This window comes from Chaetodon trifascialis, chromosome 12, assembly GCF_039877785.1.
Source record: "Chaetodon trifascialis isolate fChaTrf1 chromosome 12, fChaTrf1.hap1, whole genome shotgun sequence".
NCBI lineage: Eukaryota > Metazoa > Chordata > Actinopteri > Chaetodontiformes > Chaetodontidae > Chaetodon > Chaetodon trifascialis.
This window is the reverse complement of record NC_092067.1, coordinates 20,491,110-20,518,291: the sequence shown is the minus strand read 5'-3', so window position 1 is coordinate 20,518,291 and position 27,182 is coordinate 20,491,110. Positions and strand designations below refer to the sequence as shown.

The following is a 27,182-nucleotide window of genomic DNA, read 5'->3' as shown; positions in this document are numbered from 1 at the left end:
AAATGACATGGGAGCAGTTTTGACTGAAAGTGTCACGACGACGAAAATCAAAAGCATAATTTGCCAAATCAAAAAGTCATTTCCCATTCCACCTACCCTTTCATAACCTTTTTCTCTTATTCTCACCTTTTCTCTTTCTCGTTCCTCCTGCAGAGCTCCTGTCAGCCTGCCACGAGCTCAGGTGCCGCTACGGCTGCGTCATGACGAGAAACGGCACCTTCTGTTTCTGCGCTGATGGCTTTGAGGTCGGCGAGGACGGGACAAGCTGCAGAGGTAGGATTCTGCTGCGTTGGTGGGGGCCTCCTGCCATGGAGCCCCCGCTTACTCCAAGTCTCCCTTTGCCCTCGCCCAGACTTCCTTCAGATGAATAAGCAGGAGGTACTGGGTATATGAGAACCATCTGTCTGTAGGCTGGGCCTCACGTAGAGTGCATTACACCCCCAACACACGTGCATATGCACACAGACTGTACATACAGATCACAGTTTCTCTTTGGCTCTTTCTCCCCCTCTTTCCGCTCTTCATATGTGCCACAGGCCTGGTTTCTGACAGCCAGGAGGAAGACAGGATTTTCCTGTCAAAGGTGCCTCTAGCGTTGCAGTCGGACTCTGCACACACCTTAAACCAAAGACATGATGTGAAATTGCATAATTACGCTGGAGGAAGGGGTTTAACAAAGTGGTACTGCTTCCTGAATTTGATCCTGTTCGGGGAAGACATGAGGAAGAGCGGTTTGTAGGGTACCGCAGCTCCAAAAAAGGCTCATTGGTTGTAAAAGTAATTATGCCTGAGGTGCCAGAGTGAGGCCACATTAAGTATACTTTATGTATTTGGGTCATGTTTGAGCACACCTAATTTGTTACAAATGACTCTCCTTCTTTTTCCATAAGATCATGATGAATGTGCCATGTATGGTGCATGCAGCCAAACCTGCACGAACACCTACGGGTCATACAGATGCAGCTGCACAGAAGGATACATCCTGCAGCCTGACAGGATATCTTGCAAAGCCAAACAAGGTGAGCGGCACACTTGCGTTGGGAAACAACATAATCTGCATAGTATGTGTGTTTCAATTCTAATAATAAACAGGGCGGTTTTGTTCAGCCAGAGTGGAATTCCAGCTCATCATTGCCTTGGTGCTCACTAGCTTTGGGAGGGCAAGATTAATGTGGTTTAGCAGTGACCACATCTATCACCCACATGGGAATGGGTAGATGTGGTCAGGCCAGGATAATGATAAAATTAATGAGCATGAGATTTTAAGTGGGCGCAGTCTGGAGTATTTTGTGCGGAGACAATGCCCAGCGTCACCCTGATTTATGCTAATGCCGGATGCCGGTAACAAATCTGTCCTGATGAGTAAAACAGCCTACTTGGAAATAAAAAAAACGTATTGTGTTTTGGTGGTCCACCGTCCACAAGTAAACAAGCTTAACCTTGTGTGGTATATATTTGTGTCATGCATTGAACAATAAAGTGAAGCAGATTTTTTTCAGGGCGTTGTCACTATGGCATATATGGGTTTTAAATAGCTGGAGGCCCAACACACCTAGCTGGGGAGAACACCGCTGTTGCAGCTTTTAATCAATATGACTGGTGTCCTACCAGGAATAAACTGAATATGATTACCCATAAACTTAACTGAACCCAATGCTCACATGCATTAATATTAATTTAGCAGAGAGCGATAGTGGTACGAGGATAACGATGGGGTTACCATTAGTTGTAAAAGCTCATGAATATAAATTTCAGATAGAGCTCTCTGAGACCAGAAGATGAGGAGCAGCAGCAGGGAATGAAAAACATATTAAGGTGTTGAGTGTTAGATTGAAGTTGAAACTTTGCAGCACAAATGCTCTTTTGGAGGATTTAATCTTGTTTTGATCGCTCCTCATTTGCCTCAGACTAACATGAGAGGTGTCGCGTTTTTTATTCCATTTGTACGACATGTTCCTTTCCTGCTACAGAATACGCACAGTATCTGCTTTCTAAATCACATCCTTTTTGGTTTTGGTTTCATGATGACGCCCCTTAGCTTTGTATTAATTTGTCAGGATACCACAGTTACGTCGCAAACATTCACCCGAGAGAAGTGCACCACCGCTAATTAGCCCGTCAGCTATGCCACATTAAACAGCATAAACTTACCTGCAAATATCACTTCGGTCCATTTATTGTAGACACTGCTGTGGTCTTTACTCTTCAATACCACTGCTTAAAAGACATTGTCTGTTCATGGCTTTTGAGCTACAGAGCAAGTTTGTTTACTTTGTCTCTCGTTCCCCTGCCAGAGCTCAGCCTGTCAGCTGCTGTCAAAAGCAGACGCTTCTCCGGGGAGAGGAAAGGAGTGTTGGTAGCATTATTTGTGACTGCAAAAAAGGGATGACATAATGTAATTTCAGTGGGACTTTAAGCATGTGAGGCAGAAAACAACAAGCAAAGACACTTATGGTATTGTGAAATGTACTGTTTAATGGTCTGTTCCAGCAAACTTTGCCATTATTGCTACATGAGCTAACATTTTCTATGCTTGATTAAGAGTCGGGACAGACAGCAGCCTGGTCAAAACCCCATCTACACCCTAGAGTGGGAGAAAAATGTCTGACTACTAAAAGTTGATTCAGAGGGATAAGAGGAAGCGGTTATGTGACCAGACATTCTGATTTATTACCTATATTAGGAGAGTAGCCCTTGACTTGAACTTGTGTGGGAGATCAGGATAAATAAGGGCCCTTTTTAGGGGGTGAACCTGATGTCAGAGAATCTGCACGGTCAATTAAGCCCATAAAGCAGCTTATCTCAGTTTTACTGCCATGGACTATCCTGCCTTGACTCTCAGCTGGAGAGAAGGGCTCAGAAAAAGTCTGGCACTTTTGTGCTTCTCAATGGGTTGTGTTAGTTCAAATCAGTCAGCTTTGAAAATGATTTTCTGTTTGATTGTTTTGGTGCTGTTTCATCCAATGTTGGAGTTAGATTGTACTCTTTCTTTCTTTCTTTTATGAGTTTTTGTGCAATTTGTGTTTTCTACCTCTGAAGGTTCTTTCTTACCAAGGCATGCTTGCTCTCTTACTTCATTTCTGTTTTTTTCTATTTTTCTGTGTTTTTTTGGCATCATTTAACCCCATATTTGAAAAATATGTAGCCTCTATTCCTTTTAAATGTAATCTCGTCTTTCATTGAGGTCAGTTGATCTCTTGATGTTTCAACTGAACAAATTGTGCCCTGAAATAAAGAAACTGACAGCATCCATATTTTCCCTTCCTCTCAAGATCCTGGTGACAGCCGTCCAATGCTTCTCATTGGTGGTTCAGATCGTATTGTCATCACCCACCTAAATGGAACAGGCCTCCAGCCCCTGAGGTCCCTGAGTGTAAATGGAACGCTGGCATTGGATTTCCAGCACAACCAGGAAAGTGTGTGCTGGGTTCTGTCTGCAGAGTCCTCTGGGCATCTCCGCTGTGCTGAAACAAGGAATCTGCGAGGATTCACACGGGAGCAGGAAATAAGAACACAACAAAGTTTGCAGCGTACGTGTTCAGCTCCTCGTAGTTTTCCTTCTCTTCCCTACCGTTCCTGATAAATTTGAGTGATTATCTGCACTCAGATGGTGAACACTCTGACCTGCACGGCTGGCGGTGGATCTTTTCAGCTGAGACACGCATCACCCAGCCTTCTCTCACACACACATGCTTGCCCTTCTTTCTGCCTCTCCTTTTTTCTCTCTCACACTGTAACCTGTGAGCTCTCTGTCCGTCCCTTCATTATCTGTGCAATTGAAAGCAAGTTAGACTCAGCGGTTTTGGCCACTCACCTTTCCCCTACAGCCGTGCTTCAAATCTGCAGGCAACACCAGCTTAGCTACTTCAAAAGTGCTCTTTTCCTCCTTTTACTTGATCTGATTCAGATTCTCACAAATATCAAACATTTTTTTAACATTAAATGTGTGTGATTTTCACTGGCAATTTGTCATTTATAAAGGGTTTGATATAGTTCAATACAGGTGCATTACACAACACCTACATCAGAGCTGTCAGGTTGAACTGTCCTTTACAAAAACATAATGTAAACCTGCCACTCAGAATCAGAATCCTCAGTGGCCATGATGTAATTTAAATTGGCACCTACCAATTTTACCTTTCAGGATCATCATGATGAATTTTTGAATGCTCTGCTCTGCCTCTCGGTGGAGCTTTTAAATAAGAAGAAAAAAAAAATCCTGATAATGTCATCAAGGTCATCTCGTCTTGTGCTTGGAGTATTTTTAACTGAAACCTTCACAACCTGAGGCCATGGAGTTTTAAAGGTGTGGGCACGTACCAGGCGGGGAGGATCTAACAGCATCTATTGAGCTGGACCAGGGACTGACAGATTGAGTTTCACAGCCTCTGCTGCTCTGCTACATAAGAATCTAACCCCTGTTTGTTATTGCAGATGTGGAGCACCTGGCCATTGACTGGCTGACAGGCAACTTCTATTTTGTTGACCGAGTCACAGACAAGATATTTGTCTGTGACCACAGTGGCGACACATGTGTTACTATCCTACAGCTAGACCTGCTGAATCCTAAAGGAATCGCTCTGGATCCTCTCATGGGGTGAGTGTTCTGCAGCCTATATAATCTACTATCTCTGAAAGCCCTGCAAAGCTCATTTATCATCATGCATCTTTTGTTAAAAAAAAGAAAAAAAAATTACTATGCATAACAATTGACTCGTCTGGTAGAATGTGAGCGAGTTACAATGAAGGGATTTAAATGATTCCCCGTCCTTCAACTCTTTTCTCTTTGAGCTGTGTAATTTGGTGGATAGTGATGCTTCAGACAGCTTCTACTGTCGAGACATTCATTTGTATTCACTGATTTCACCCCACATCCCTCAGTAGAAAATGCCCCTGCAGGACTTTCCATTACAGGATTTTTTTTCTCTGTAGAGATCACAAAAAAGCTGAGCAACTGTGGAGTAAAAAATATCCCCACAGTGAAAACTGAAACATTTACAGCATGTGGTTGACAGTTACATGGATCTCTATGTTGGTGAACTTGCTATGTAGTTTTTCTAGTAGTTTCCTTAAAAAAAAAACAAAGAAAAAAAGATGAATTGCATGTAGCAGCGGTGCCTGAATGTTAACCAGTTATCAGTAGCTCAAAGCTTTTTCTGCCCTCTCATTTCCAGTAAACAAGAGGAGGACAGGCACCAAGCTTAGAGGCAGAGCACATGTTTAATGATACAGATTTTCTTAGAGAGACTTAGAAACCATGATACACTAATAATAATGATACACCTTTTCTTTTTAGTGCTGTAGCTCATAGCGCAGTAATGACCTCCAAACATCAAGAACAATGGAAGCACCCTGCTGCTGTGTAGCAGTTGTGTTAGACTGCATCATGACTCACCCCCACCAGCCAAAACGATGTAAAGTTTGAATCTTAACAATAATTAATTTCATCATTAAAGTGGAACTGCGTCTCTTCTTTCCAGTTTAAAAATTGTACTTTATTCAGCAGCTTGGGTTACCACTGTAAGCCACGGGGTCGAATCAATATAATTAGCTGCTGGTTTCTTAATGACGTGGACAGTTTTGATTTGGTTTGCAGCATCTCTGTGTTCTCATTAAAAGCTGGTCAGCCATTGGAAAGCAATATAGCTTATGGTAAATAACAGTAAACTTATACAGTGCACTTAAACCTTTTTGACTGCCTCTGAATCACCTCACAAAGGCTGATTTTTCTGTGATTCTGTTGTAATTGCACATGACTCACACACATATAAGTGCCCATTCTGCTGTGTGCATTGGGGGATGATAGTATGGATAGAGAGTCTGCTGGCCCACAGGGGAGCTAGACACGCAGGCTGCTGGCTAGATTGACTGTTGAAGACAGAAGTTTTCCAAGGCTTCTCCCTGCTTCTAATTGGTGAGACATGGGTACAGCATTTTCTGAAGAAGTGAGCCTGAGAGAGGTCTGTCAGCCTGGAGCAATGGAGTGAAAACAAACAAAATCAGGGAGGTGTTAGATAGCAGCACAGTGTGAGGAACAGCGTTTATAGAAAATACTCTGGTTTGGCAGTCCATTTTTGTTGTTATTTGATTCTATCTCTGTCTCCCTGCCTTTCTTACTATCAAATAAGGCTTTTTATTTTCGCTATAGGAAAACTTTTTGATGGACAACCTTTTCTTTTTTCTTTCAAAAGCTTTGTTTGATTGACAGTTTGGTTTGTTCATCAATTAGAATTCTCATCAGCATTTCTAAATTTAAGCTACTTGTAAGGTTTTTTTTTTTTAGTTTAGTGTGTTTATCGCTGACAGGAATGGATGTACTTGGATTCACTGTTGATCAGCCTCTGAGTCAACCCTGTCCCTTGGTATTAAGTCTAAATACTCTTCATTTGTGGTATCATGGGAAAGTCAGATTGATTCATCAGCTGGGCACAATTTCATGCCAACCATCCAGGAGTTGTTGAGATATTTTAGTCAGGACAAGAAGTGGTGTCAGTTGCAGAACATTTACGATACACAATGCAGAGATATTTGTTGAATTTTTACTGTGAAATGTTTCCTCCTGCATCTAACTACAAACGCCTTACAGCCTTCATGCCACTAAAAGAAATAATCATTCACAGTTTGTCAAATTGTACTGTATTGGGAAAAACATGTGTAAAGCAGGTGCATCTCAGTCTGAAAACTGCAAATCTGAAAAAAGCAGCTGAAGGAAATTAACTATTTCCTGCCTCTGCTGTTTAAAATGAACAGAAAGTTACAACTAAAAGAAAAATAAGAACACAACTGGAGAATTTGCCTTTCATTAATTGTCAGTTCTAGTGTCTGTTCAGTCTTGTTTCACTGTAAGGCACATACCATGTTTCCCTGGTCCCATGCAGTGTGTTTTATCAGGGGTCCTCATTTCCAGAATCCAACATGGATCTCGTTGTAGCTGCAGAGTGCACAAATACAGCATCAGCACCATCCTAATCCCAGAAAGCTATCATTTGTATGCCACGTGGAGGTGCACCTGTTTGGGGAACTGGGTTCCTCGCTGACGCTGACAGTTTTTCAGCGCAGCCTGGTCTCGGGTTCAAAGGGCAGCCCATCTCTCCTCTGACTTGACTTTTAAGATTAAGTCGGCTTCCCGTCGCTCTCTGGCTGGCTCGTTATCATTGGACGCTGTTGGAGCTCCATTCTCACAGAGCCACAGCAAGACAGCATGGCAAGCCTTCCATGTTAATTACTGTGTGCAGACCTGGGCAGTTTTGAATACTTAAAGTAGCAGTCCATAAGGTCTTTCAGTTAAAGGACATTTCAGTTATTTGTCTGATGTTATTCAGTCCCTATTGTACGGACCAAATTAGACCACATGTAACACCTGTTTTCTCAGTATCAGTCTTATACTCCTCTGGCTTCCTGTGTCTTTTGGAATTGATTTTCAAGCCTCACTCATGGTTTTTGAGCTACTAAATGGTTTGGCTCCTCTGTGCATCACACATTGTCTATCATTTTATGTCTGCTCACATATCCCGAGGTCCTGTGCAGCATGTCTTCTAAATGTCCCCAAAATTACCACAAAGGAAATGGGAAATGCTGCTTTTATTGTGTTTGCCTCAAGGTTATGGGGCTTCTATGTATCAGAGAGGCAGCCTCACTTGGAGGCATATAAAAACATTCTGAAGCTGTTTTTATGCCTTTGTGCTGCCAACAGCAGTGGCCAATGGCATTGTATTTTTGGGTTGTCCATACTTATGTACGCTAATTTAAATACATAAATATCTGAGGTGTATATCTGCGATGTTCATCCCATTATTGTGAAGGTGATATCTCAGCAACGGCTTGAAGGAATATCTTCAAATTTGAACTGATTAGGTTGTCAGGATGGTCAAAGGTCAACATCATTGTAACGACACGTCCCATTTCTGTGAACGCAATATCTCGAGAAGACCTGGAGGGAATTTCATTACATCTGGCACAAACGTTCACAGGATGAACCAATTAGATTTTGGTGGTCAAAGGTCACTGTGGCCACTCAAAGGACAATTTTGGCCTTAACTCAAGAATTTATTTGTTAATTATGGCAAAAACTGTCATAGGTTAAAATGATGAAGTGATGACATTTTATATCCAAAAGGTCAAAGCTCAACTTCACTGTGACATCATAATGTTCGGCAAAAAACACTTTTCTGGTCATTTTTTAAATACCATATTTTAGGAATACATCCAGATTAATTTTAATGGCAGATCAAAACAAATTCACTATGATGGTAAACTGACGGACAAATAAAGAGAGCATTTTTATGTCACCAGATACATGCCAAAATACATCAGTTAGCAAGTTAGCTGCTCAGGTGCTGCTGTTTATGATTGTAGGGTGTATAGCTTTTAGCTCATTCGCTTGCTAGGCTGAAGCTCCTGCTGCTGCTTTAAATGAACTTTAAATGAAGCTGAAACATCAGTGTTTCCCATACCATTTACCACATTACACTACTCCTCAGCACCTCCTCGCAAAGCATATGAACCACACCTACGACATCAACCGACTTGACAGGCACGCTCTTACACACACACACACTTTCTCCGGCGTATAACAGCACCTGCATTTACACACACGCACGGTCTTTCTCTTTCTCACACACAGACACAAATCCTCACTGTGCTGTGCAGGTGTTGTCCTGATAGCACAGGAAATGAAACTGCTGCATTGAAAAAAAAAAGTATTTAATATTTCATCTCCTGTTTTTTGCAACGAATATAAAAATATTCTGTTTTTCATCAAGAACCTTGTATTTTGGTATTTGGTATTTGGTATCACAGTTAGTGCTCTTCAGTGAAATTAACACTAGTGAAACCTTGAAATCAAGCAAATTATGATCACTAGGGGGCAATGCATTACAAAGTTCCACTGCTTTTAGCAGTAACTAGAAACTACAAATACAATTATTTATTAACACTGTGGCAAAGCTGGTCGAACATGTACAGTCTTGTGAGTCGTACAAAGAGATCATGGTTACAGGGATAATATTTGACAGCTGTCTTGTCTCACACTGCCACAGCAACACTAAAATAATAGCAACAATAATAGCAGCTCAGACAAGTAACTACACTTTTCAGATTGAGTTTTAACATGTTGAACAAATGAGACGCAGCACTACCTGGACCACTAATAAGTATTTTAAATTCACACCTTATGCTTAGGCGAAGCATACTTCCTCCATCACCATTACAGTCAGTGCCTGTAAGCACTAACCGTCCACCTCAAGCAGAAACAGAGTTTGTGCCACTGTATGAATGTTAGACAAATATTCTCTTTTGGCTCTGGTTTGGATAACCAGGCCCTGAGCAAAACAAAATCCAGGCCTTTAAATGGCTACATGCCCAAATTTCTGCACTGTTCACTTCTTATATGATTTTATTTACCGTAATTTTGTGCTTGGCAGGTACGGCACACAGTTCAATGGGCTGAAAGCAACATATCAGCTCCAACAATTTTCTTTCTTTTTGCTTTTTCAATGTCAGGTCATTGGAGTAATTTGAAAGATAATGTAATTATACCACGTACTTGCTCTACACATCTGGCCTTGGTTGTAAATAAAAAGATTGCTGGTTGTCTGAGACATTTGTAGCGGGCTCACAGCAGGTGTGCAGCAACAAGTGAGGGGAATGCAGACATCAATACGTGATCATAATTGATCAGGAATTTTATTTCTTTCCTTAAATCAAAGTTTGCTGCTCTGAACTTTTGATGTTGCAAAACACTTCATGTATGTTGATTAGAACAAGGGTCACCAAAGTGTCCATGACCCTGGTCGATGGCATCATTGTACAGCTCCCTTAATGTAGATGACATCATAGCAATGTATGCTAAAGGTTCAGAATCAGTTACGTTTTGATAAAAAAGACCATTTTCTAAGCCCTGTCTCCCTTAGCTACTGTTGCTATGCCAGTCAGTCTCTGGTTTCACACAGAACATATGCAGTTAACAATGCACATTTACCACTCACAATTCTTGGTCATTTCTGAAACAATGGGTCCTTGATTTCATAAACAAGTAGATGACAGACCTGTCAACTCTTCCATTTTTCTCAGGATTCTCCCTAGTTTTACCCTTCTTAGCTGCTGTCCTCCGATTTAAATGTTATCCAGTAAATCCCGTATTATTAACCCTTCTAAAGAGGTCAGCTGTAATGTTGACAGGAGGCTTGACATATTTGATGTGTTTGCTGCATTTCCATCCAGTAGAGCAGGTGGCAGTATGTAGAACGTCAGCTGTAACATCAATTGAGAAGGAGTCTCTCAAATGGCACCTGGCCGTAAGACAAGATGAACAAACTACTGGCTGAATTTCTATACCCTTTTGTGTTTTCATTTGTGTACTTATTTGTATAACTCAGGGATGTTCACAGCATTTCACTTTCAACCAGGTATCTGATTCCACTTAACTATAGTCACTTAATGTAGGAACAAGTTAGCGGTTGCCTTGTGCTGAAAATTTCCCTTCGGTTAGGGTTGCCAACACGCTGTCATGCTGCCTGAACTAATCTCATGCCAAATAAGAGGAGACCTCAAAGCTGCTCCTTCATGACTCCTGCTTTCTCTGCACACAGGACAATGTCTGAACATTGGGCTTTAGGAGACAGAGGTGCACACACATACCGCTCCAAAATCGAAAAACATCATGTAGGCTGGGTAGTTTCACCTCACTTTGCTCTTCAATTTCACATCTATGACAAATTGAAATGTTCGATTAAAACAGGTTAGGTTAGATGAATTGTTCTCTCAGTCCCCTCCATCCACTGAATGTCATCTGCGTTTTGCCAAAGCATGGATTGTACTGAAGTTGTGTTGTAGTGGGCTGTATTACATTGAGAAAATGCCCAAGGGGTGTGTGTGTTAAAGGAGGCAAGAATGTGTTTGAAATAATAATAATAATAATAATAATAATAATAATAATAATAATAATCATAATAATCATAATAATAATAATTTGATGGATAATTCTCATAATAAGTGCTTATTCATTCATTTATAATGCAATATTTATTGATTGACATGTGACCTTAGACTCATTCAAAGATTTAATTGCTAGGACCCACTGACCCTCGAACATCCCCTGCTGACATCTGAACGGGCAGCAGACAGGCTTGACAGGCCAGTGTGTAATGAATGCATCATTCTGCATTGGTATTTATTCTAGCTCGTCTTTATCAGACAGTACCATTGCTTAATAGCTTAATTTAACTGCCGAGGTGTCAGAAGACGAATTGCCTTTGTAGTCTTATCAGTAAATATGTGTGAAAGCATGTCTGACATAATCAGTCAGAAGAAATATGATAAATACAAACAAAATACTTCAACTAAGAGCTGTTTCCCTTTCTTCTATATCTGGACAGGCTTTCCAGTTTAATCAAGTCTAATTCGTTTGTTTTTTGGATATTCTGCGGGATCCACTGTCTCTGCACGTTGTGTTTTGCTCCATTTACTTTTCATACAGTTTTACTGTTTGTAGATGAAACTGCTTGCCTCCAGATTCTCCCAAGAGTCACATTTTTCAAAGCTCCGTTCACCCCTGTCCTCCTGACTCCACATTTCAGCAACAAAATGTAGCCATAAATTCACTAGTATGCAGCAAAATGGTCTCTGAAGTGAAAGATTTTCTGGGAAAGATACCCTGGTTATGTTTTGTTTCCTGATTTTGGCTGTGATGTCCAAAGATGGCAAGTGTGTTGATCAACCATATTTATTCATCATTGATCATGATTATTGACTTGACTTTTCATCTACAGATGCTTTAAAATTGTTAATGTAGCTGCAGAATGTTTTAAACAAATTTCTCTGGGGTTGAGTCGTGATGACCACGACCCCTCCAGTGAGTAATGCAGGCCGTAGGAGGGGTTGCAGTGAATTGTTGCAGAGTAATATAAATGTGTACCTGCTGAACAAAAACAGCATATACCAGCCTAAAATGGTTGCTGGTCTTAGCTGGTGTTATGCTGGTTTACTATGCTCTGTAAGCTGGTAGAGCTGGACTTGCTGGTTTGTCAGTATGGTTGGCCAGCATGGTATGGCTGCCACCCAGTCATGCTAAGCTGGTGTCTGCTGCTCAAGATGGTTGGACAGCCGACTGACTGGACTGACCAGCAAAGCCCGGCTGATAAGATGGTCAAGCTGGTTAAGATGTCTGGAATTCACTCGGTTAGATTGTCCAGACTGGACTGCAGCAAAAGCCAAGCAAGACTCGTAATAGACTCTGTTTCCCATGAGGAGGAAAAAGCGGGTTGAGAAAATGAATTATTCCAATGTTTTTTAGAGGATTTACAGTCCCAGAGCCTGTGATCAATTCACCCCATGAAGAATAATGAAACATATAAAAAATAAACAGGTATTTCCCCAGATTTAGTTTCATGGTTTATGCAGAAGAAAAGTTAATTCCCTTGGTTTAGCTTTTCTTGTGATGTGGCAACACACATTTAAAGTTGCACAGTGTGGTTTTGCTAACACAACCAAGAACTTTTTTTTATCCTAAACAACACAAATTTAGACTTGGCATAAGTATGTGTTGTATGTGTCGCCAATTAGCCTACTTAGGGGAGAAAAAAAACATTTTTTTTTTCCATGATAACTGATTTCACATGCAAGCAAAACTAATTAGGTGAATTTGATGGAAATGTGTCTCTGTCATGTTTCCAAATATGACTGTACTTCATGTTGCTGATTCTCAATAAAACCATATTTGGACATTGTGGTTTCTTTGAGGACTAAAGATACTACATGGGAACCATCAGTTCATATGTATGTATTTACATACAAAGTATGTACAGTCAGTGAGAGAAAAAAGAAAACATGAGATCAATATGGTATTCCCTATTACAGGCCAGTCAATTTGATCTACTTTACAAAAAAAATGCTCAGATATTTCACTTCTTTATGATGAAGCAATGACAAAACTGAAATAAGCAATAATCAGCAAACTGGAAAATTTTCCACATTTTTATGCATAATTGATATTACTCAACATTTAACTAGGTAAGTAATTAATTTAAGTAATGAGCTGGAGTTTGAGTGGTGCCTCTCATCTTAATATCTATTTAACGAACTGAAACAGGATTTAACAGCAGTTGGTCATGATGTGACTGTACATTCACGTGTAGAAGGAATTTTGAGTGACGAATCATCATGGCTGTTTAAACCTTGAATTTTTTGTTATAATACACTTAACACTAATACACAATAGGAGAAGCACCTGTGTGGGTACATATGTGCCCCAGCTGGCACACATACACACTCACACAAGATATGGGTTTATGGACTGTGAAAGAATCTTCTTCTTTATGCCTGAAATATTCAGAAAAAATCCCGTTTAATCTCATTTTTTAAGTCTCCATAATGAACGATGAATTTCCGAGTGTCAGTGAATGCACCTCGAATTCAACTGCGCACTGTCCAACCAACGGTTGCTCTGCTGTCGAACCCTCAGGTAGGTAATATGTCACTTGTTAATCATGGTCAAATTTGACATTAAAATTGGCATTATATATTCAAGAAAGTACAATCTCTATGTTGCATTACTATTCCTAGAATGTTAGCTGAACTGACAACAAAATCAAGTTTAAAGTTTTTTCCGGCAAATACGAAACGTGTCTGTAAAGCAGAGCATTTAGCTATCGGCTAGATACTAGCTAATCCTCATATCCACGTAAGAGTAAGTTTTTAGGGCCTAAATCCTAACTCCGTTGCTTGTGTGTGTCTTAATTTTTCCCCTAGTTTTACCTGTTAGCCAGCATTAAGCCAGGTAACGTAAAATTTACTTTACAGCCAACAAATGTGTAGTTACATTTAATGTAACTGTCTTTCTGCCCTAAACTTAATTAATGAGCTAGCTTACACAGGTGGCTGTAGTGGACATTTGTTAGCTGTGCTTTCAAGATTGTTGGTTATGTGTGAACATTTGCTTCCAGTGTGTGTGTGTGTGTGTGTGTGTGTGTGTGTGTGTGTGTGTGTGTGTGTGTATTCAACTGTGCAGAATAGAAATATTTACAGGGTTTATGTTCATTCTTTGACACTTGTAGGTAAAAAATGTGATACCTGCTACAGTTTAAGATTGAGCAGATTTGCTAGCTGTCTAACACACACACACACACACACACACACACACACACACACACACACACACACACACACACACACACACACACAGGGAAAGAGATAAGACAAAACTAACATCTTGTTTCCTCTGCCTGACAAAGTTCCAGAAGCTGTGCCTGTTTGGTGAGTAAATGAAAATCTGAACTGAAATTGACAGCATCGCTTGACTGTGGATAACTGCCCAGCTCCCTTAGATTTAAAAATCTGCTCCTAAAGGGATTTCAGTGTAAGAGATGAGGGACGACTTTCACATTCACTGTTCTGAGGAAAATCCCAGAGTCGAGCCTAAGCTAATATGAAGGTTCAGCAGTTTGGGTTAAACAAATCAAGTGGGCACCTTCCAAAGTTATGTTAAGTCATAAGTCAATGTGGTCTACAGGTAGTGTTATACACTCCAAAGCAACCAGAATGTCAAAATTGTGTTACTGCGCTGTTGTGAATCAGCAGCCTTTTGTGTAAGGCCTTATTATAAGTGGAAATATCAAACATTTAATTTTTCTTTGTTGTCTTTCAGGTTGTTTCCATTGGTGGCTGCAGGGGCAGAATGTTGTCATGGGGAGACATTGAGATACAGATACATTATGAAAAAAATCAGGATATTGTCAAAAAAATTAAAAACATTGAGTTTATGTTGGGAGTCTTAAGTTTTGTCAAGAATATGAATTTATTTTAAACTTCAAGCACTGCTATGGTTTCTGTTTTTAGATCATTATATAATAATTGTTATTATTGTCATAAATGGCTCATTGTTACTGTCATTCCAGTTTATATTGTTACATAATGTGCGAATTGTAGTTATTGTTTAACTAAATAAAACATATGGATGGTTATACTCAAATTACTTCATCTTTAACAGATTTTCTTCACTTCCATGTAATTTGTTTTAATAGTTAGTTGTTCATCTTGTGCTGTGGGTAGCTGGCTGAAATTCACTATGACCATCCGTCCTTGTCACTGAATACATGCCAGCTTTCACCAGCTAACTATATACAGTATATCACTACAGGCTCGTTACTAGCATGACCAACACAGACACCAGTTTAAACCAGCAGGTCACCAGCAAAAACCACCCACATAGGCTGGTTACCAGCATGACCAGCACAAATGCAGTTTAAACCACTACCAGCATTCACCAGCAAAAAAAACCCCAACATGGGCTGGACTGGTTGCCAGCATGTTGACCAGTTTGCCAGTATGTGTAGGCAGTAAGTATGTCTGTCCATGTTGTGCTTGTAATTTAGAAATATGTCTAAGAAGAACAAAGCAGAGAATGAGACTGCTCTCTCAACAAAGCAGACATTGTGCTTTACAGAATTTAATCATTTAAACACTCCCACTCTGCAGAATGCTCTTCTTCACTGACTATGGGAATGTGGCCAAGGTGGAGCGCTGCAACATGGACGGCACCAACCGGACTCGGCTGGTGGATTATAAGATTGAGCAGCCTACTGCTGTGGCATTGGACGTGGTCAAGAAGCTGGTGTACTGGGCAGACGCCTACCTGGATTACATTGATGTGGTGGATTACCATGGCAGGAACAGGCACAACATTATCCATGGGAACCAAGTGAGTGTCATATTTCACTGTAAGCGGTGCTTTTTGTCTTTCATGGCCTCCACATCATAAGCACTTTCTCCCTCTTCATTTGAGAGACTCCAATTTATTACATGAGAGGGGCTTTCTTGGTTAATTTTCTCATTTAGGGCACCATGCTTTATCACTGCAAGACAGGTGGAATATTCACTGTTTGTTGTAATTCACTCTTCATTTTCATATAAAAGGTCTTTTGAATGGGGAATAGATGGTTTATGAAATTGACAGAATTTAACCACGTGTGGCTGTCTTCCAAATGAGCCTATCAATATCCACTGTCCTGTAGTTCGCTTTTGAGGCCTTTCATCACAGATTATGACTATTCATGAAAACACCCTTTCAAGAAACTTAGACTAGATTTATGAGGGGGAAAAAAACATACATTTCAAGCACCTTATTGTGTATGCAGGTGTTCTTTGCATAATATTGCCTCCTTCATTAGTCTTTGGCCTAGTCAAACAGGATCTTCACTTCATTTGTCTATGTCATTTTCCAAATACAGTTTCTTGATCTGCAATCTGTATATTTCAGTCTTTTCCCCCAGTTTTTTCACAATGTCCTCACAGTAAGAAAAAAAAGGAAAATGAATAAATAAATGTGAAATTTCAACTCTCAAAATATCCTCTGTGTATATTTGCTATTGTGGTCAGGATAAAAAAAAAATCTGATTGGCTGGAGAGCTGGATTGAGCCTATGTAATGTGACTGTAATATTGTAGTCCTTGTGACTGTTGAGTGATGCTCAGGAATAATTTGAGGCAATGTGAAGATGACCTTCACTTTGCTATGGCTACACAGTGTAGTGGAAAAACAAGAATTCAATCATTTCAGCTTATTTAAACTTCTCATGTGTTAATTGTGTACCACAACCCCGCTTTTCTGTTTTTCCTCTTATGAGCTTGATCCTGTCATCATATTCAATCCAGCCGACACCAAATAGCACGTAATACGTATGCTGTCGGTAAAGTTAAGAAGTAGCAAGTGCAGTCTGTGCACACCCTTAATATAGTATATGTGAGGTTGCTTGAATGTTCTGTTCTGTCAGGGCCACATTCCACGGGGAGAGATGGTTGAGTGGTTGTAATTTATTTATTTTTTCCGATTCATGTTTCTTGGTGCCCTTGATGCTAAAGTGTGACCCAGTGAGCTTAGGTGTACTTCCTGTGAACACAGCTCATCTGGCCATGGCGCTTTGTGTGTCAGCCTGCTAAATGTAGCATGGAGGCTGTGGTGTCAGGGCCAGCACTGTCCCTGTGGAGTCCAGCTTTCGACCCCATGTGGGCTGCCAAATGTATAGACAGGCCTACCACCTGCTTCCACCCTCCTCATCCTTGCTGTATGATTAAAGATAAAAATCCTCTCATTAATTTATTTTTGTTTTTGTTTTCTTTGTATCCCTCTTGTGGATTTACTTATTTTTGGCTCCAGGGATGATATAAAATAACACCATGGATCCTCTTGTTTTTCAGGTGTCGTACATTTATGCATTAGCTGTGTTTGAGGACTACCTCTATGCTACCCACTCTGACCCTTCCAAAGGGAGTTCCTCTGTGGAACTGCTGCAGATCCACAGGTTCAACATCTCAGCGGAGAGCAGGACACTAGCCAGCCTGGGGAACACTCGAAGACTCCGTGTTTACCACAAACTCACTCAACCAAGAGGTAAAGGACATTTTCTATGCAGGTTAACACGCAAGTATGTGTCAGAATGTCCCTCCATCTTGTGACTAACAAATTGGAGTCTGTGTTTGTACAAAAAGAGGATGCTTCATTGGCTTCTAATGATTTCCCTGTCATTTCTGATTTTGTCAACAGTCAGGAGTCATGCATGTGAAACACTTTCATATGGAAAGCCAGGTGGATGTTCCCATATCTGCCTTCTGAGTGGCAGCTACAAGTCCAGAACCTGCCGCTGTCGTACGGGCTACAGCCTGGGTTCTGATGGACAGTCCTGTAAAAGTCAGTGCTCTTTTTTTTAATCTTGGTTGTAAATACGTTGTGTGTGTTTTACTGTGTGTTCTTTTCATTGAAAGGATTGTCACTGGCGATGCTTCCTGTTCCTGAGAACAAGAATCCTGACTTATGACTTATACCTGAAAAGGATGTTTTGCATCAGTGCTGCTTTTGATATTGACATGCGCCTGTAAAGGTCATGTGTCACACTAGGGCCGAGGGTGTTCCACACATGCTTCAGCCATAGAGTGACAGTGATAAAGATGAGCACTGGTAGACACAGACCCATTTGAAAGTGACATTCTGCTATCGACCTATCCCGAGCCTGATGGATTATTGCCATAATGAGGTTTTAAGTTTGTCTGCATTTGTTGGCTGGTCTGATCAATTGCTGGACATTGTGTAGTTGACAATAAAAGCAGAAGATCAAATTGATGACACAATCTGAGGGCCCACCACTTTTCGATCGGGGTAACGAAGCATTGGGAGGATTGGCGTGACACATTTGATTTATTCCCCTCTCATAGATGTTCTGATGACACCAGCTATCTTTCTCTTGCTCGCGCTTTCCTCTCCCTAAGCATAATGAGATTTGGCGCTAAATGGTAGTGCTTCTTCATACAGCAGTCACTGTGGGGTTGATATCTGGGTCTCTTGCAATGCTTAATTGTCTCCTGGGTAGTTGGTCTCTCCCTCACAAAATGATAAATTGAAGTGAGGCATGTGTGGTCCTCACCCCCAGCATCCCAGTCTCTTGGGTAGGGGCTTAGAGCGAGGAGAGGTCTACTTCTCTCACTGGAAGCCCTCCTTCATTTCTCCGCTTGCATCTCGAGAGGATCCCAAAGGGTTCGAGAACATACAACCCCCTGAGCGGCTGGCGGGCCGCCGAGGAGTTGCCTCAGCTTTCTAGGCCTACTGTTTGTCTTTCTACCCAGACATCATGTTATTTTAGATCAGAAGCAGTGCTCACAGCCAAGGTAAGTATTGCCATTGTATGTTTGCTCAAGCATTTTCCTTTTCCTAATGTCAAGGCAGCTTTGTAGCAGGAGAATGATTGAAAGTGGAGAGTATAGTCATTGGCACTGATTACTGGCTCCATTTAAGTGAATGGATGGCCCTGGCTCTGGCTCACACATAAGAACAATGTGGCCAGTAAGAGGGTTTAATGCTGGGATCAGCATTGATGAATTAGACCAATTAATTGACAATAACAGTAAAAAAGGGTCCGTCCTTTCTTGCTTTGTAGAGCCCAAAAATGATCTCTTCCTGTTCTACGGTAAGGGACGTCCCGGTGTCATCCGAGGCCTAGATATGAATGTCAAGTCCAGCGATGAGCACATGGAACCAATTGAGGACCTGGTCAACCCTCGAGCCATCGACTACCACGCAGAACTGGGACACATTTACTTTGCTGACACCACCAGTTTCCTGATTGGGCGGCAGAAAATAGATGGAAGCAGCCGAGAAACAATACTCAAAGATGGTGGGTCTAAATGCTTTTTCCTTTTCTAACTGAAGCATTGCCCTAGAATAGATTAAGCTGACTATAGGCAATATTTTATATTTGCAATCCTCTTCTGACATTAATGTAAGGTAAAATCCATTTCACATACACTTTATCTCTTTTAAAGAGGTTTTTCTAGTCTGCCAAAAGAATGCTCTGTAGACAGTTCTCAGTTCTTTATAATTAGAGACATTTCACCAGGAATAAAGAACCCTAGATTTCATCGTTAAAAAATAGTTCATTACCACTGACTGACAACAACAAAAGGTCTTACCAAACAATGTTTCATTGCCTGAGTGATTAAATAAACAAAGGAACAGCAAAGGAAAAAATATTTGGAATGTGGTTTTTCTTAATATTAATTCCTTGATGATAACATTTATAGTAATTTCCCTTTGTGGCTCCATGGGCAACATAAACAGATGTTTGTACAACCAATCAAAGTCATTGTACTTTTCATAGAACTTTATACAGATCTTAGAAAAGTTAAAATGAGAATGTTTTCTAATAATATATTTGGTGATTCTGTTGAATCCTGTGCTGCTGATTCTGTTGTAGAACTGGACAACGTTGAAGGAATCTCTGTGGACTGGATTGGGAATAATTTATATTGGACCAACGATGGCTACAGGAAGACAATCAGTGTTGCCAGACTGGAGAGCGCCTCCCAGACCCGGAAGACTCTTTTGGAAGGGAATATGTCACACCCCCGGGCCATTGTGGTTGACCCTCTTAACAGGTCTGGAAGAAAAATAATGTGATTGTGTTGTATGAAAGAGACACTTAAAATTCTCCATCAGGAGCCGCTAGCTGTTTAAGCAAATCTAAAATTTATATGATCTCGCTTTAGCTCACAGTTTGTTGCATAGAAGGTCAATTACCATCAGATCCAGCATCTAGTTTAATCCTGCTTAAATTAAAGTGTTAAATCAGGGTATCTATTTACTTCTCTTAAAGTGATTTAGTGATCATTTTGGATAAGTGTGGGCTCTGCTACTAAACTCTGTTGTTGTGGTGAGTGTATGGGCTTTGCAGAACTGGACCAGTGCAGCACTACAGATGCATTTATGTGTCTGTGTTTGTCCGATTTTTTTGTAACGTGTCGTAATTGGCATAGGTTTGATAGAACTGACTTGATAGAACTGGAAGCTGTATTATTAAAAAAGATTTTTTCCTTACAAATTAGGATTAAACATAAATTCTTAAAAAGATGTAAAATGTATGCCATGGCAGTTTGTTTTTGCATCTCTTTTTGCCTCAGGTACCAATGCGGGGATTTAATCAGTTTTTTGACAGTCAGTTTTTAAGCACAACCAATGTAGTCTATGAACCGTGAAGTAGGAGAGAAGTTATTTGAAGGGAGAATATGTCTGTGGTGTGCCATGGGATGATTCATGGTATCCAGATTCCTGAAAGCATCTGACAGACGCCGCTTGCCTTGTTGTTGTTGTAAATACATAAAGTACGTATGGGGTATATGGTTCTAGTTAGCAAAGACCACTGTTCCTTTTTGGAGATCATATATCACTTTGCTTCAGATGTTAATCCTGAAGATCATCTGTTTCAGCAGACATCTGCTCTGACTGATGATCGCATCATGCGCCTTTCAGACGAAAATGTGTAAATGTGGGGGGCATGTTCTGCCACCCCCAAGTAAACCAGCATGTTTAAAATGAGATAACAGCTGTTGTTTTAATGAGAACAGGGTTGTGGGAGTTTTTTTGATGAATAAAATGGTGCCTCATCTTGTTGCTTGAACCTAAACTGCAGCTAGCAGTCCTTTCTCTGCAGTCCTCATGCATCTCCTTTACATTCCTGTATGAATTTATATATGGAGAACCCCACCAGCAGAGATGGTATTTTGAGGAGATGCCACAAAACTCAAATTCATTGAGTGTCTTAAGGATCTTAAGGATTAACACTTTAAGGCTTAAATCGTATTAGCACACACCAAATCCGTAACAGTCAGAGATTAGTTTTCAAGCCTCAAGAGGGTCGTTCCAAACATTTTGCCAAACACAGCTGTTTCGCTGCTCCACCAAACCAAACCTTCAAACTTACTCTTACTTGGTTTTCATTTATTTTCTTTCCCCTTGTCTTTATATTTATCAATACTTTACTGTATAGGTCCTGAATTACAGCCACGTGCTGTACATGTTGCATTGGATTTGAGGAAATTGACCCTGATCGCACTGATTAAAAACATGCTGAAATATCAAATCTATGCCCATTCCTCCTAAATGAAAAAAGAAAATGAATTGACTGTGGTGCGAATGCAGCCTTGAACTTTTGAGACAAATGAGGAAATAACACGCAGGCCTTTTTTCCAATTTCAGCCCTGACAGATATACTGTAGCACCAGTGTTGGGTGTGGGGAATATCATGTCATGTTTTTGTATAAGGATTAATAACGCTCACTTCAACCCTCCCACTGATAGCACAAATGATTAGAAAAGCTAGTTTTGGGCTTCTAAGCGAACAGTGAGCCTGAACTCGACAGTCCTTTGATCTCTATCTGCTCTGCTGGAAGGGTCTCTTCACGTAAAGTGGATGCCCCTCTCCAACTGATTTCTTGACTGCGTTCTCACTACCTTATTTTCTGCTCTGTTTGCCACTTCTAGTCTGTGTTGACATGATAAGGACCACTAGTGTCAACTTAACAGTGTCATAGCCTACCTCTCTATGACCCCATTTACACCTGGTATTAAAATATGTTGTGAATCCGAACATGTTATGAGCATAAGGAAAAGTACATTAATGCAAGGTGTAAATGTGTCGCCACCAGATTTACCTGACCATGTTTGGAGGTAGTCTGGCTCGCACTGTGTTCGGGTCTTAGGTAGGAGTAAATGCAATCTGTTCATGCTGGCATCCGTACGCAACCAAACACTGACACAGATATTTGTTTTTAGCCAACATGAAAAAGAGGTTGTTGAGTGAGCAAGCGAGAGGGCTGAAAGAGACGCGCCTCTAATAACTGATTAGAAGTCTATTCTGTGTCATGGAAGTGTAGAAAGTTGCGTTACTGAACAGAAATGTGTGAGGAATGAAAGCAATGTGGGTGGGAAATGAATGATTTTGAATAAGAAATAACCGTGTGTGCATTGCATTCACCTGTGCTGCTGATGTGCCGTTAAGAAGGCACATAATTTATGTCGTCTTTATACATTAATTTACGTCGTTTTATACAAAGAAGCGAATAACTTAATGTATTTCATTTGCAGAATATATGAGAGGGGACAAATATTTATGAATTTTTTGTAGACAGTGTTTCACAAAGTTTATAGAGTTTTCCCTCAGCAACTGACAAATTTTCATGTTTGTTCAAGGCTTTTAATTACAGAGATCAGATCTCAGTGAGGTTAACAAGAAAGCATTAACAATATTATGTGTAAATACAAAGACGAGATCAAATAGTTTATTATCCGGATAACGATAGTGATCCCATTTTAATACCAGGTGCAAATGGATTTTAGCCTAACTGCTGGGAATCTCATACAGTTGTAAGAGAGAGTTTACATACTCAACTCATTGTCACAACACTGTTGTCACTTATTTTCATCGACAGCTGTATAGCAACTTTAATGCATGGGATTTTAACCAGCTTTTGCAATTTGTTGTTTGTCTTTGAGATTATCTTTACCATTCCCATTTGACAATTTTATGTTTATTTATAAAATACATTTCATAATCAGTAAGTGTGTACACCCTTTGAAGGTAGAATAACAGATCACATTAAATGAAAAGATCTAAAGATCTAAAGATGAGTTTTGTTATCTATTAATTTGCTGATTCTTTGATAATGGTTTGGTAGGTACCCAGCGTCCAAAGTGATGCTCTCAAACATCTTTTCATCCAGCCAACTCTCCAAAACCCAAAGATATTCAGATTACCATAACAGAGGAAGAAAAACAGAAAATATCACACCTGAGAAGCTGCAACCTTTAAAATTTTTCCCAATTTTGCGAAAAAATTATTTGAACAATTAATCGAGGATTGTATCAGGATTGTAGCTGAAAGAATAATATGGAAGATGAGTAATTATCACACACTGGTTCTCTACAATAGAATGAAAGACATTTTTACATTTTTCTTATTTATTTCTAGTGCAATTGATGGTGTCCATCAGTCCATACTACAAACTGTGTATGTCAGTGTGCATCTGCATGCATGTGCTGAGGATTGCTGAATATTTCAAGAGCTCATAAAGATGACTATATGACAGAGGGAGTCTTCATTCACCTCCATATCCCATTCTGTTTCATCTTCCCGTAGCCAGCCCTCTATCATTGATGAGAGACAGGGGGCCACATGGCTCAGTCAGCAACACTCAAACAGAGCAAATCCCCTGGGCATGGTTACCAGAGAACAGATCACGTCAAATCGTTGACCCAATCACATTTCAAATACCACAGCCCACTGAGACTTGCAGTCTCAGAATACCCAAGACACACTGAAAAGTTTTTTTTTTTTTTAGTGGGGAATATGAGACTTCAAACTTTGCCTTGATGTGCAGTCAAGCAGCACTTAAACTTGATAAGCCTGAATAATTTCTGAGGCTATGACGCACTCTCTTTTGATTGCCATGGATGTTTGATTATTTGGTTTTACATATGGGGAATATGGATTCCAGAGTGTTTCCATTTCAGTCGGGGAAAGTCTTGTCATGATGTTAAACCCAGTCTTCTGGACTAATGGTTATAGAGTTGTATTTGGCAGCACGGGTTGTGTTCAATATAATGTTCGCTTTATGAATCAAAGCAGCATCTGAAATATTCAATGGGGAGCACAGTCATGCTTTCCCATGGACGTACAGAACGGAACCCACAAGACACATTTCCCTGTGACATGGAATAAATCACTTCGAGAGAAGCCTGCAAACATGCTGTCAATTGTGTAAGAAGTCAAAGTGTGAGGATACTGATGAAGGAACCAACAATTGTAACTGTCTAACAACAATGTCCAGAAGTAAGGGCACATATGAATGAGGACAAACAAAATGAATTACCTGAGTTTGAATGCGGAATGTGATCAGTGTTTGCATCTGGTGGTGATCTATGGACTTGACTTACAGGTGCTGCCTGAACTCGAGCAAATCCTTATTATGTGTGCAATAATTGTGTGTATCTGTATGTATGATAGCTGGATGTACTGGACAGACTGGGAAGAGGACGAAGTTAATGACAGCATAGGGCGGATAGAAAAAGCCTGGATGGATGGATCCAACCGCCGCATTTTTGTCACCTCCAACATGCTGTGGCCCAATGGTCTAACACTGGACCACAGCACCAGTACCATGTACTGGTGTGACGCCTACTACGATCACATCGAGAGGATTCATCTCAATGGGACTGGAAGAATGGTGAGTTTTCTAAATGTGCAGATCATGCAGAGAAACGTGTCTGCAGGGATCATTTTTACTGTGATTCTAGTAGACTTGAGGGTGTGTGTAATATTTTAAAGGCCCCAATAATAATCAATACTGAATAAACGTGTTATTTTAATTGTCTTGTTCTATTGTCAACACAACCTGTGATCATTTTTACACCTTAAATATGCTGACTAGTCAAATCATTAAAGTAAATATGCACGTATAATTTGTATGGCTTTGTTAATCAAGGCATTAGTAATTCATGGCAAATGTTTTAAGGTCAGATCAGATTCAGCAGAATCCTGCTATATATTTATTTCATATTGTTACCATGTTCATTAGATATGAAATCAGTGTTTGACTTTTCAGTTTCAGATCAATATAACATGTTAATATCAAGATCCAAAAATGAAACAATGTTAATCTGCAATGCAGCGATTGAAAACTGCTCCCCGTCCTACAACAACTGCCAACAAGACAGTCCTTCATCCCCAACTGCTCCTGCCGACTGTAGTTGCACTGGCATATTAAACTAATGAATTATTTGCGAATGCTATTCAGTCAATGCCAAGATTCTAGCAAACATTATTATACGCAGACAGCACCATGTGAATAAATTTGTGCAAAGAAACTGAATCACATTCATCATATACTGTGATCAAATAATTTCTAAGCCCATGTTCAAACAGCTCGAACCGTGTTTGAAATGATTTTTTTTGTTGCTGATGGTGTCTCTCCTTAGCTCTCCTAATCTTTTGATTACACTGTGTGTTTGCTTCATGTTGCAGGTGGTGTACAACGGAAAAGAGCTGAACCATCCGTTCGGAATCTCTCATTATCGTAATTTCATCTTTTGGACCGAGTACATGAACGCTTCGGTCTTCCAGCTGGACTTGTCCACGGGTGATGTCACTCTGCTGCGGAGCGAGAGACCCCCGCTCTTTGGCCTGCGTGTCTACGATGCACAGAGTCAGCAAGGTTGGTTGCTTTTCCCTCATGTGCTTCACTAACTGACAAAGTGGCTATTTTAGACTGAAAAATAGAACCTCTTTGTGCTGTGTGTCCAGGCATTTCAATCCCCTAAACACATTTCTTTAATGGAGAGAGCTTAATATAATATATACACCAGAGATTTTGCCTATACGCCTATTGGTGTCAAATTTCATGGTGTGAACCAGTGCATTGATCAACACTGACAGTGACTTTAAAGTCACTTGAGGCTCCACTTTGTGAAGTTAAATAAGGTGACTAGGATTTGGTCGGGTTTGCTCAATTCTGTAACAAATGATGATGGATTCATGCTGTTAGAAAGCTGAGAAGAACAGATAGGAGAGGAGTCGGATGTGGCTGACCCTTGCAGCAGGCATTTTGTTTTTGTTATCCCACAAAAGGCATGAAAAAACAGTGCTCAGACACCCACGGCACAATCAGGGGAGGTTGATGCCTGATACTATTGCTCTAAATGTGCAGCTGTGTAGTTGTACACAGTCCAGTGATGTCATCTAGACGCATGACATGAGTTTGCTTCATTCTCAAGACTATTATTTTCATACAGCAACTTTAAAACCATTGATTTTGAATTGAAAAGTGTCATGCTGCGTCTGTGAAGCAGATGAATGGCTGACTACTGCAGGCATGGCCTAGTTCACACCATGCAGAGAAGTTTTGCTGGACATTTCTCCATTGTTCATGTCACTGAATAGATTAATTGGCTGTCCAGTCCTGAGTATTACTGATTGGCTCCTACAAAACCAAAAGCTTTATCTCATTGGTTCAGGCACCGCCTTTGGGCTGTGTGTTAAATGGAAGTGACAAAGGTGTCTTATGCCTTAACTTTGTGTGACAGTATTTTTTTCCTTTGGATAATGTCGACTTTGTCCGGAAAGACAAATTATTCCCCCAAGAAGGATAAAAATGTCAAATGTCCTTCACCCATAGTATTCCCAATAATTCGCTTGACATGTGGTTATAGATCACATGACTTACACCTGGCATGTCTGTCCAGGACAGAAAATTAGTTTTGTACCAATAAGATCATTTATTTTTGCAGGGTTAGCAGTGACCCCTGAACCTCTGCTGTCCACTGCACAGAGCAAAAACAGACAAAACAACAGAAAACACATGTCACTTCAGGAGGGCTTTGGAAAATGTATCTTTAAATGAGCAAGACACCTTATTCGGGATCTATTCTCTAGGTGACAACGCATGCAGTGTGAATTATGGGGGCTGCGGTACTCTCTGCCTTGCCATCCCAGGAGGCAGAGTGTGTGCCTGTGCTGACAACCAGCTTCTGGAGAAGAACAATGTCACCTGTGCAGGTAGGAGGACATAATGAATCAGCCAGACCAAGAGGCCTAAGATCATCCTGTCCCACTGTACTGTAATCCTGGCATCATCTTATGGGACAAAGATCAAATAATAACCTTATCTATTCACATGCAAATCAGCTACGAAACAAATAAATACAAGTGGGGAATCATCCCAGTGGGTTTCCAGAAATATAACACAAATCCCAGTAGTTACACATCAGGTCATGAGACATTATTAGCATGTTTTTTGTGCTATTATAGCTATGCCAATAATTTCCCCTAAACACATATTTCATGGGAAGTCTCTCGTTGATTTTGTCTCACT

At 40.4% G+C, this 27,182-nt stretch overlaps 1 protein-coding gene across 5 annotated transcripts in view; it reads left to right on the top strand.

Moving 5' to 3' along the window:
- lrp1bb (low density lipoprotein receptor-related protein 1Bb) overlaps nt 1-27,182 on the top strand; it is a 238,565-nt gene that overhangs the window by 100,481 nt on the left and 110,902 nt on the right. For all 5 annotated transcript variants that reach the window (XM_070975440.1, XM_070975443.1, XM_070975442.1 and 2 more), the window contains exons 3-14: nt 154-273; nt 891-1,019; nt 3,273-3,530; nt 4,435-4,597; nt 15,472-15,694; nt 17,190-17,382; nt 17,536-17,679; nt 18,920-19,156; nt 19,736-19,916; nt 24,320-24,539; nt 25,337-25,526; nt 26,744-26,866. In XM_070975440.1, coding sequence (XP_070831541.1) covers nt 154-273; nt 891-1,019; nt 3,273-3,530; nt 4,435-4,597; nt 15,472-15,694; nt 17,190-17,382; nt 17,536-17,679; nt 18,920-19,156; nt 19,736-19,916; nt 24,320-24,539; nt 25,337-25,526; nt 26,744-26,866 — 2,181 coding nt within the window. The remainder of the gene's footprint in view (nt 1-153; nt 274-890; nt 1,020-3,272; nt 3,531-4,434; nt 4,598-15,471; nt 15,695-17,189; nt 17,383-17,535; nt 17,680-18,919; nt 19,157-19,735; nt 19,917-24,319; nt 24,540-25,336; nt 25,527-26,743; nt 26,867-27,182) is intronic.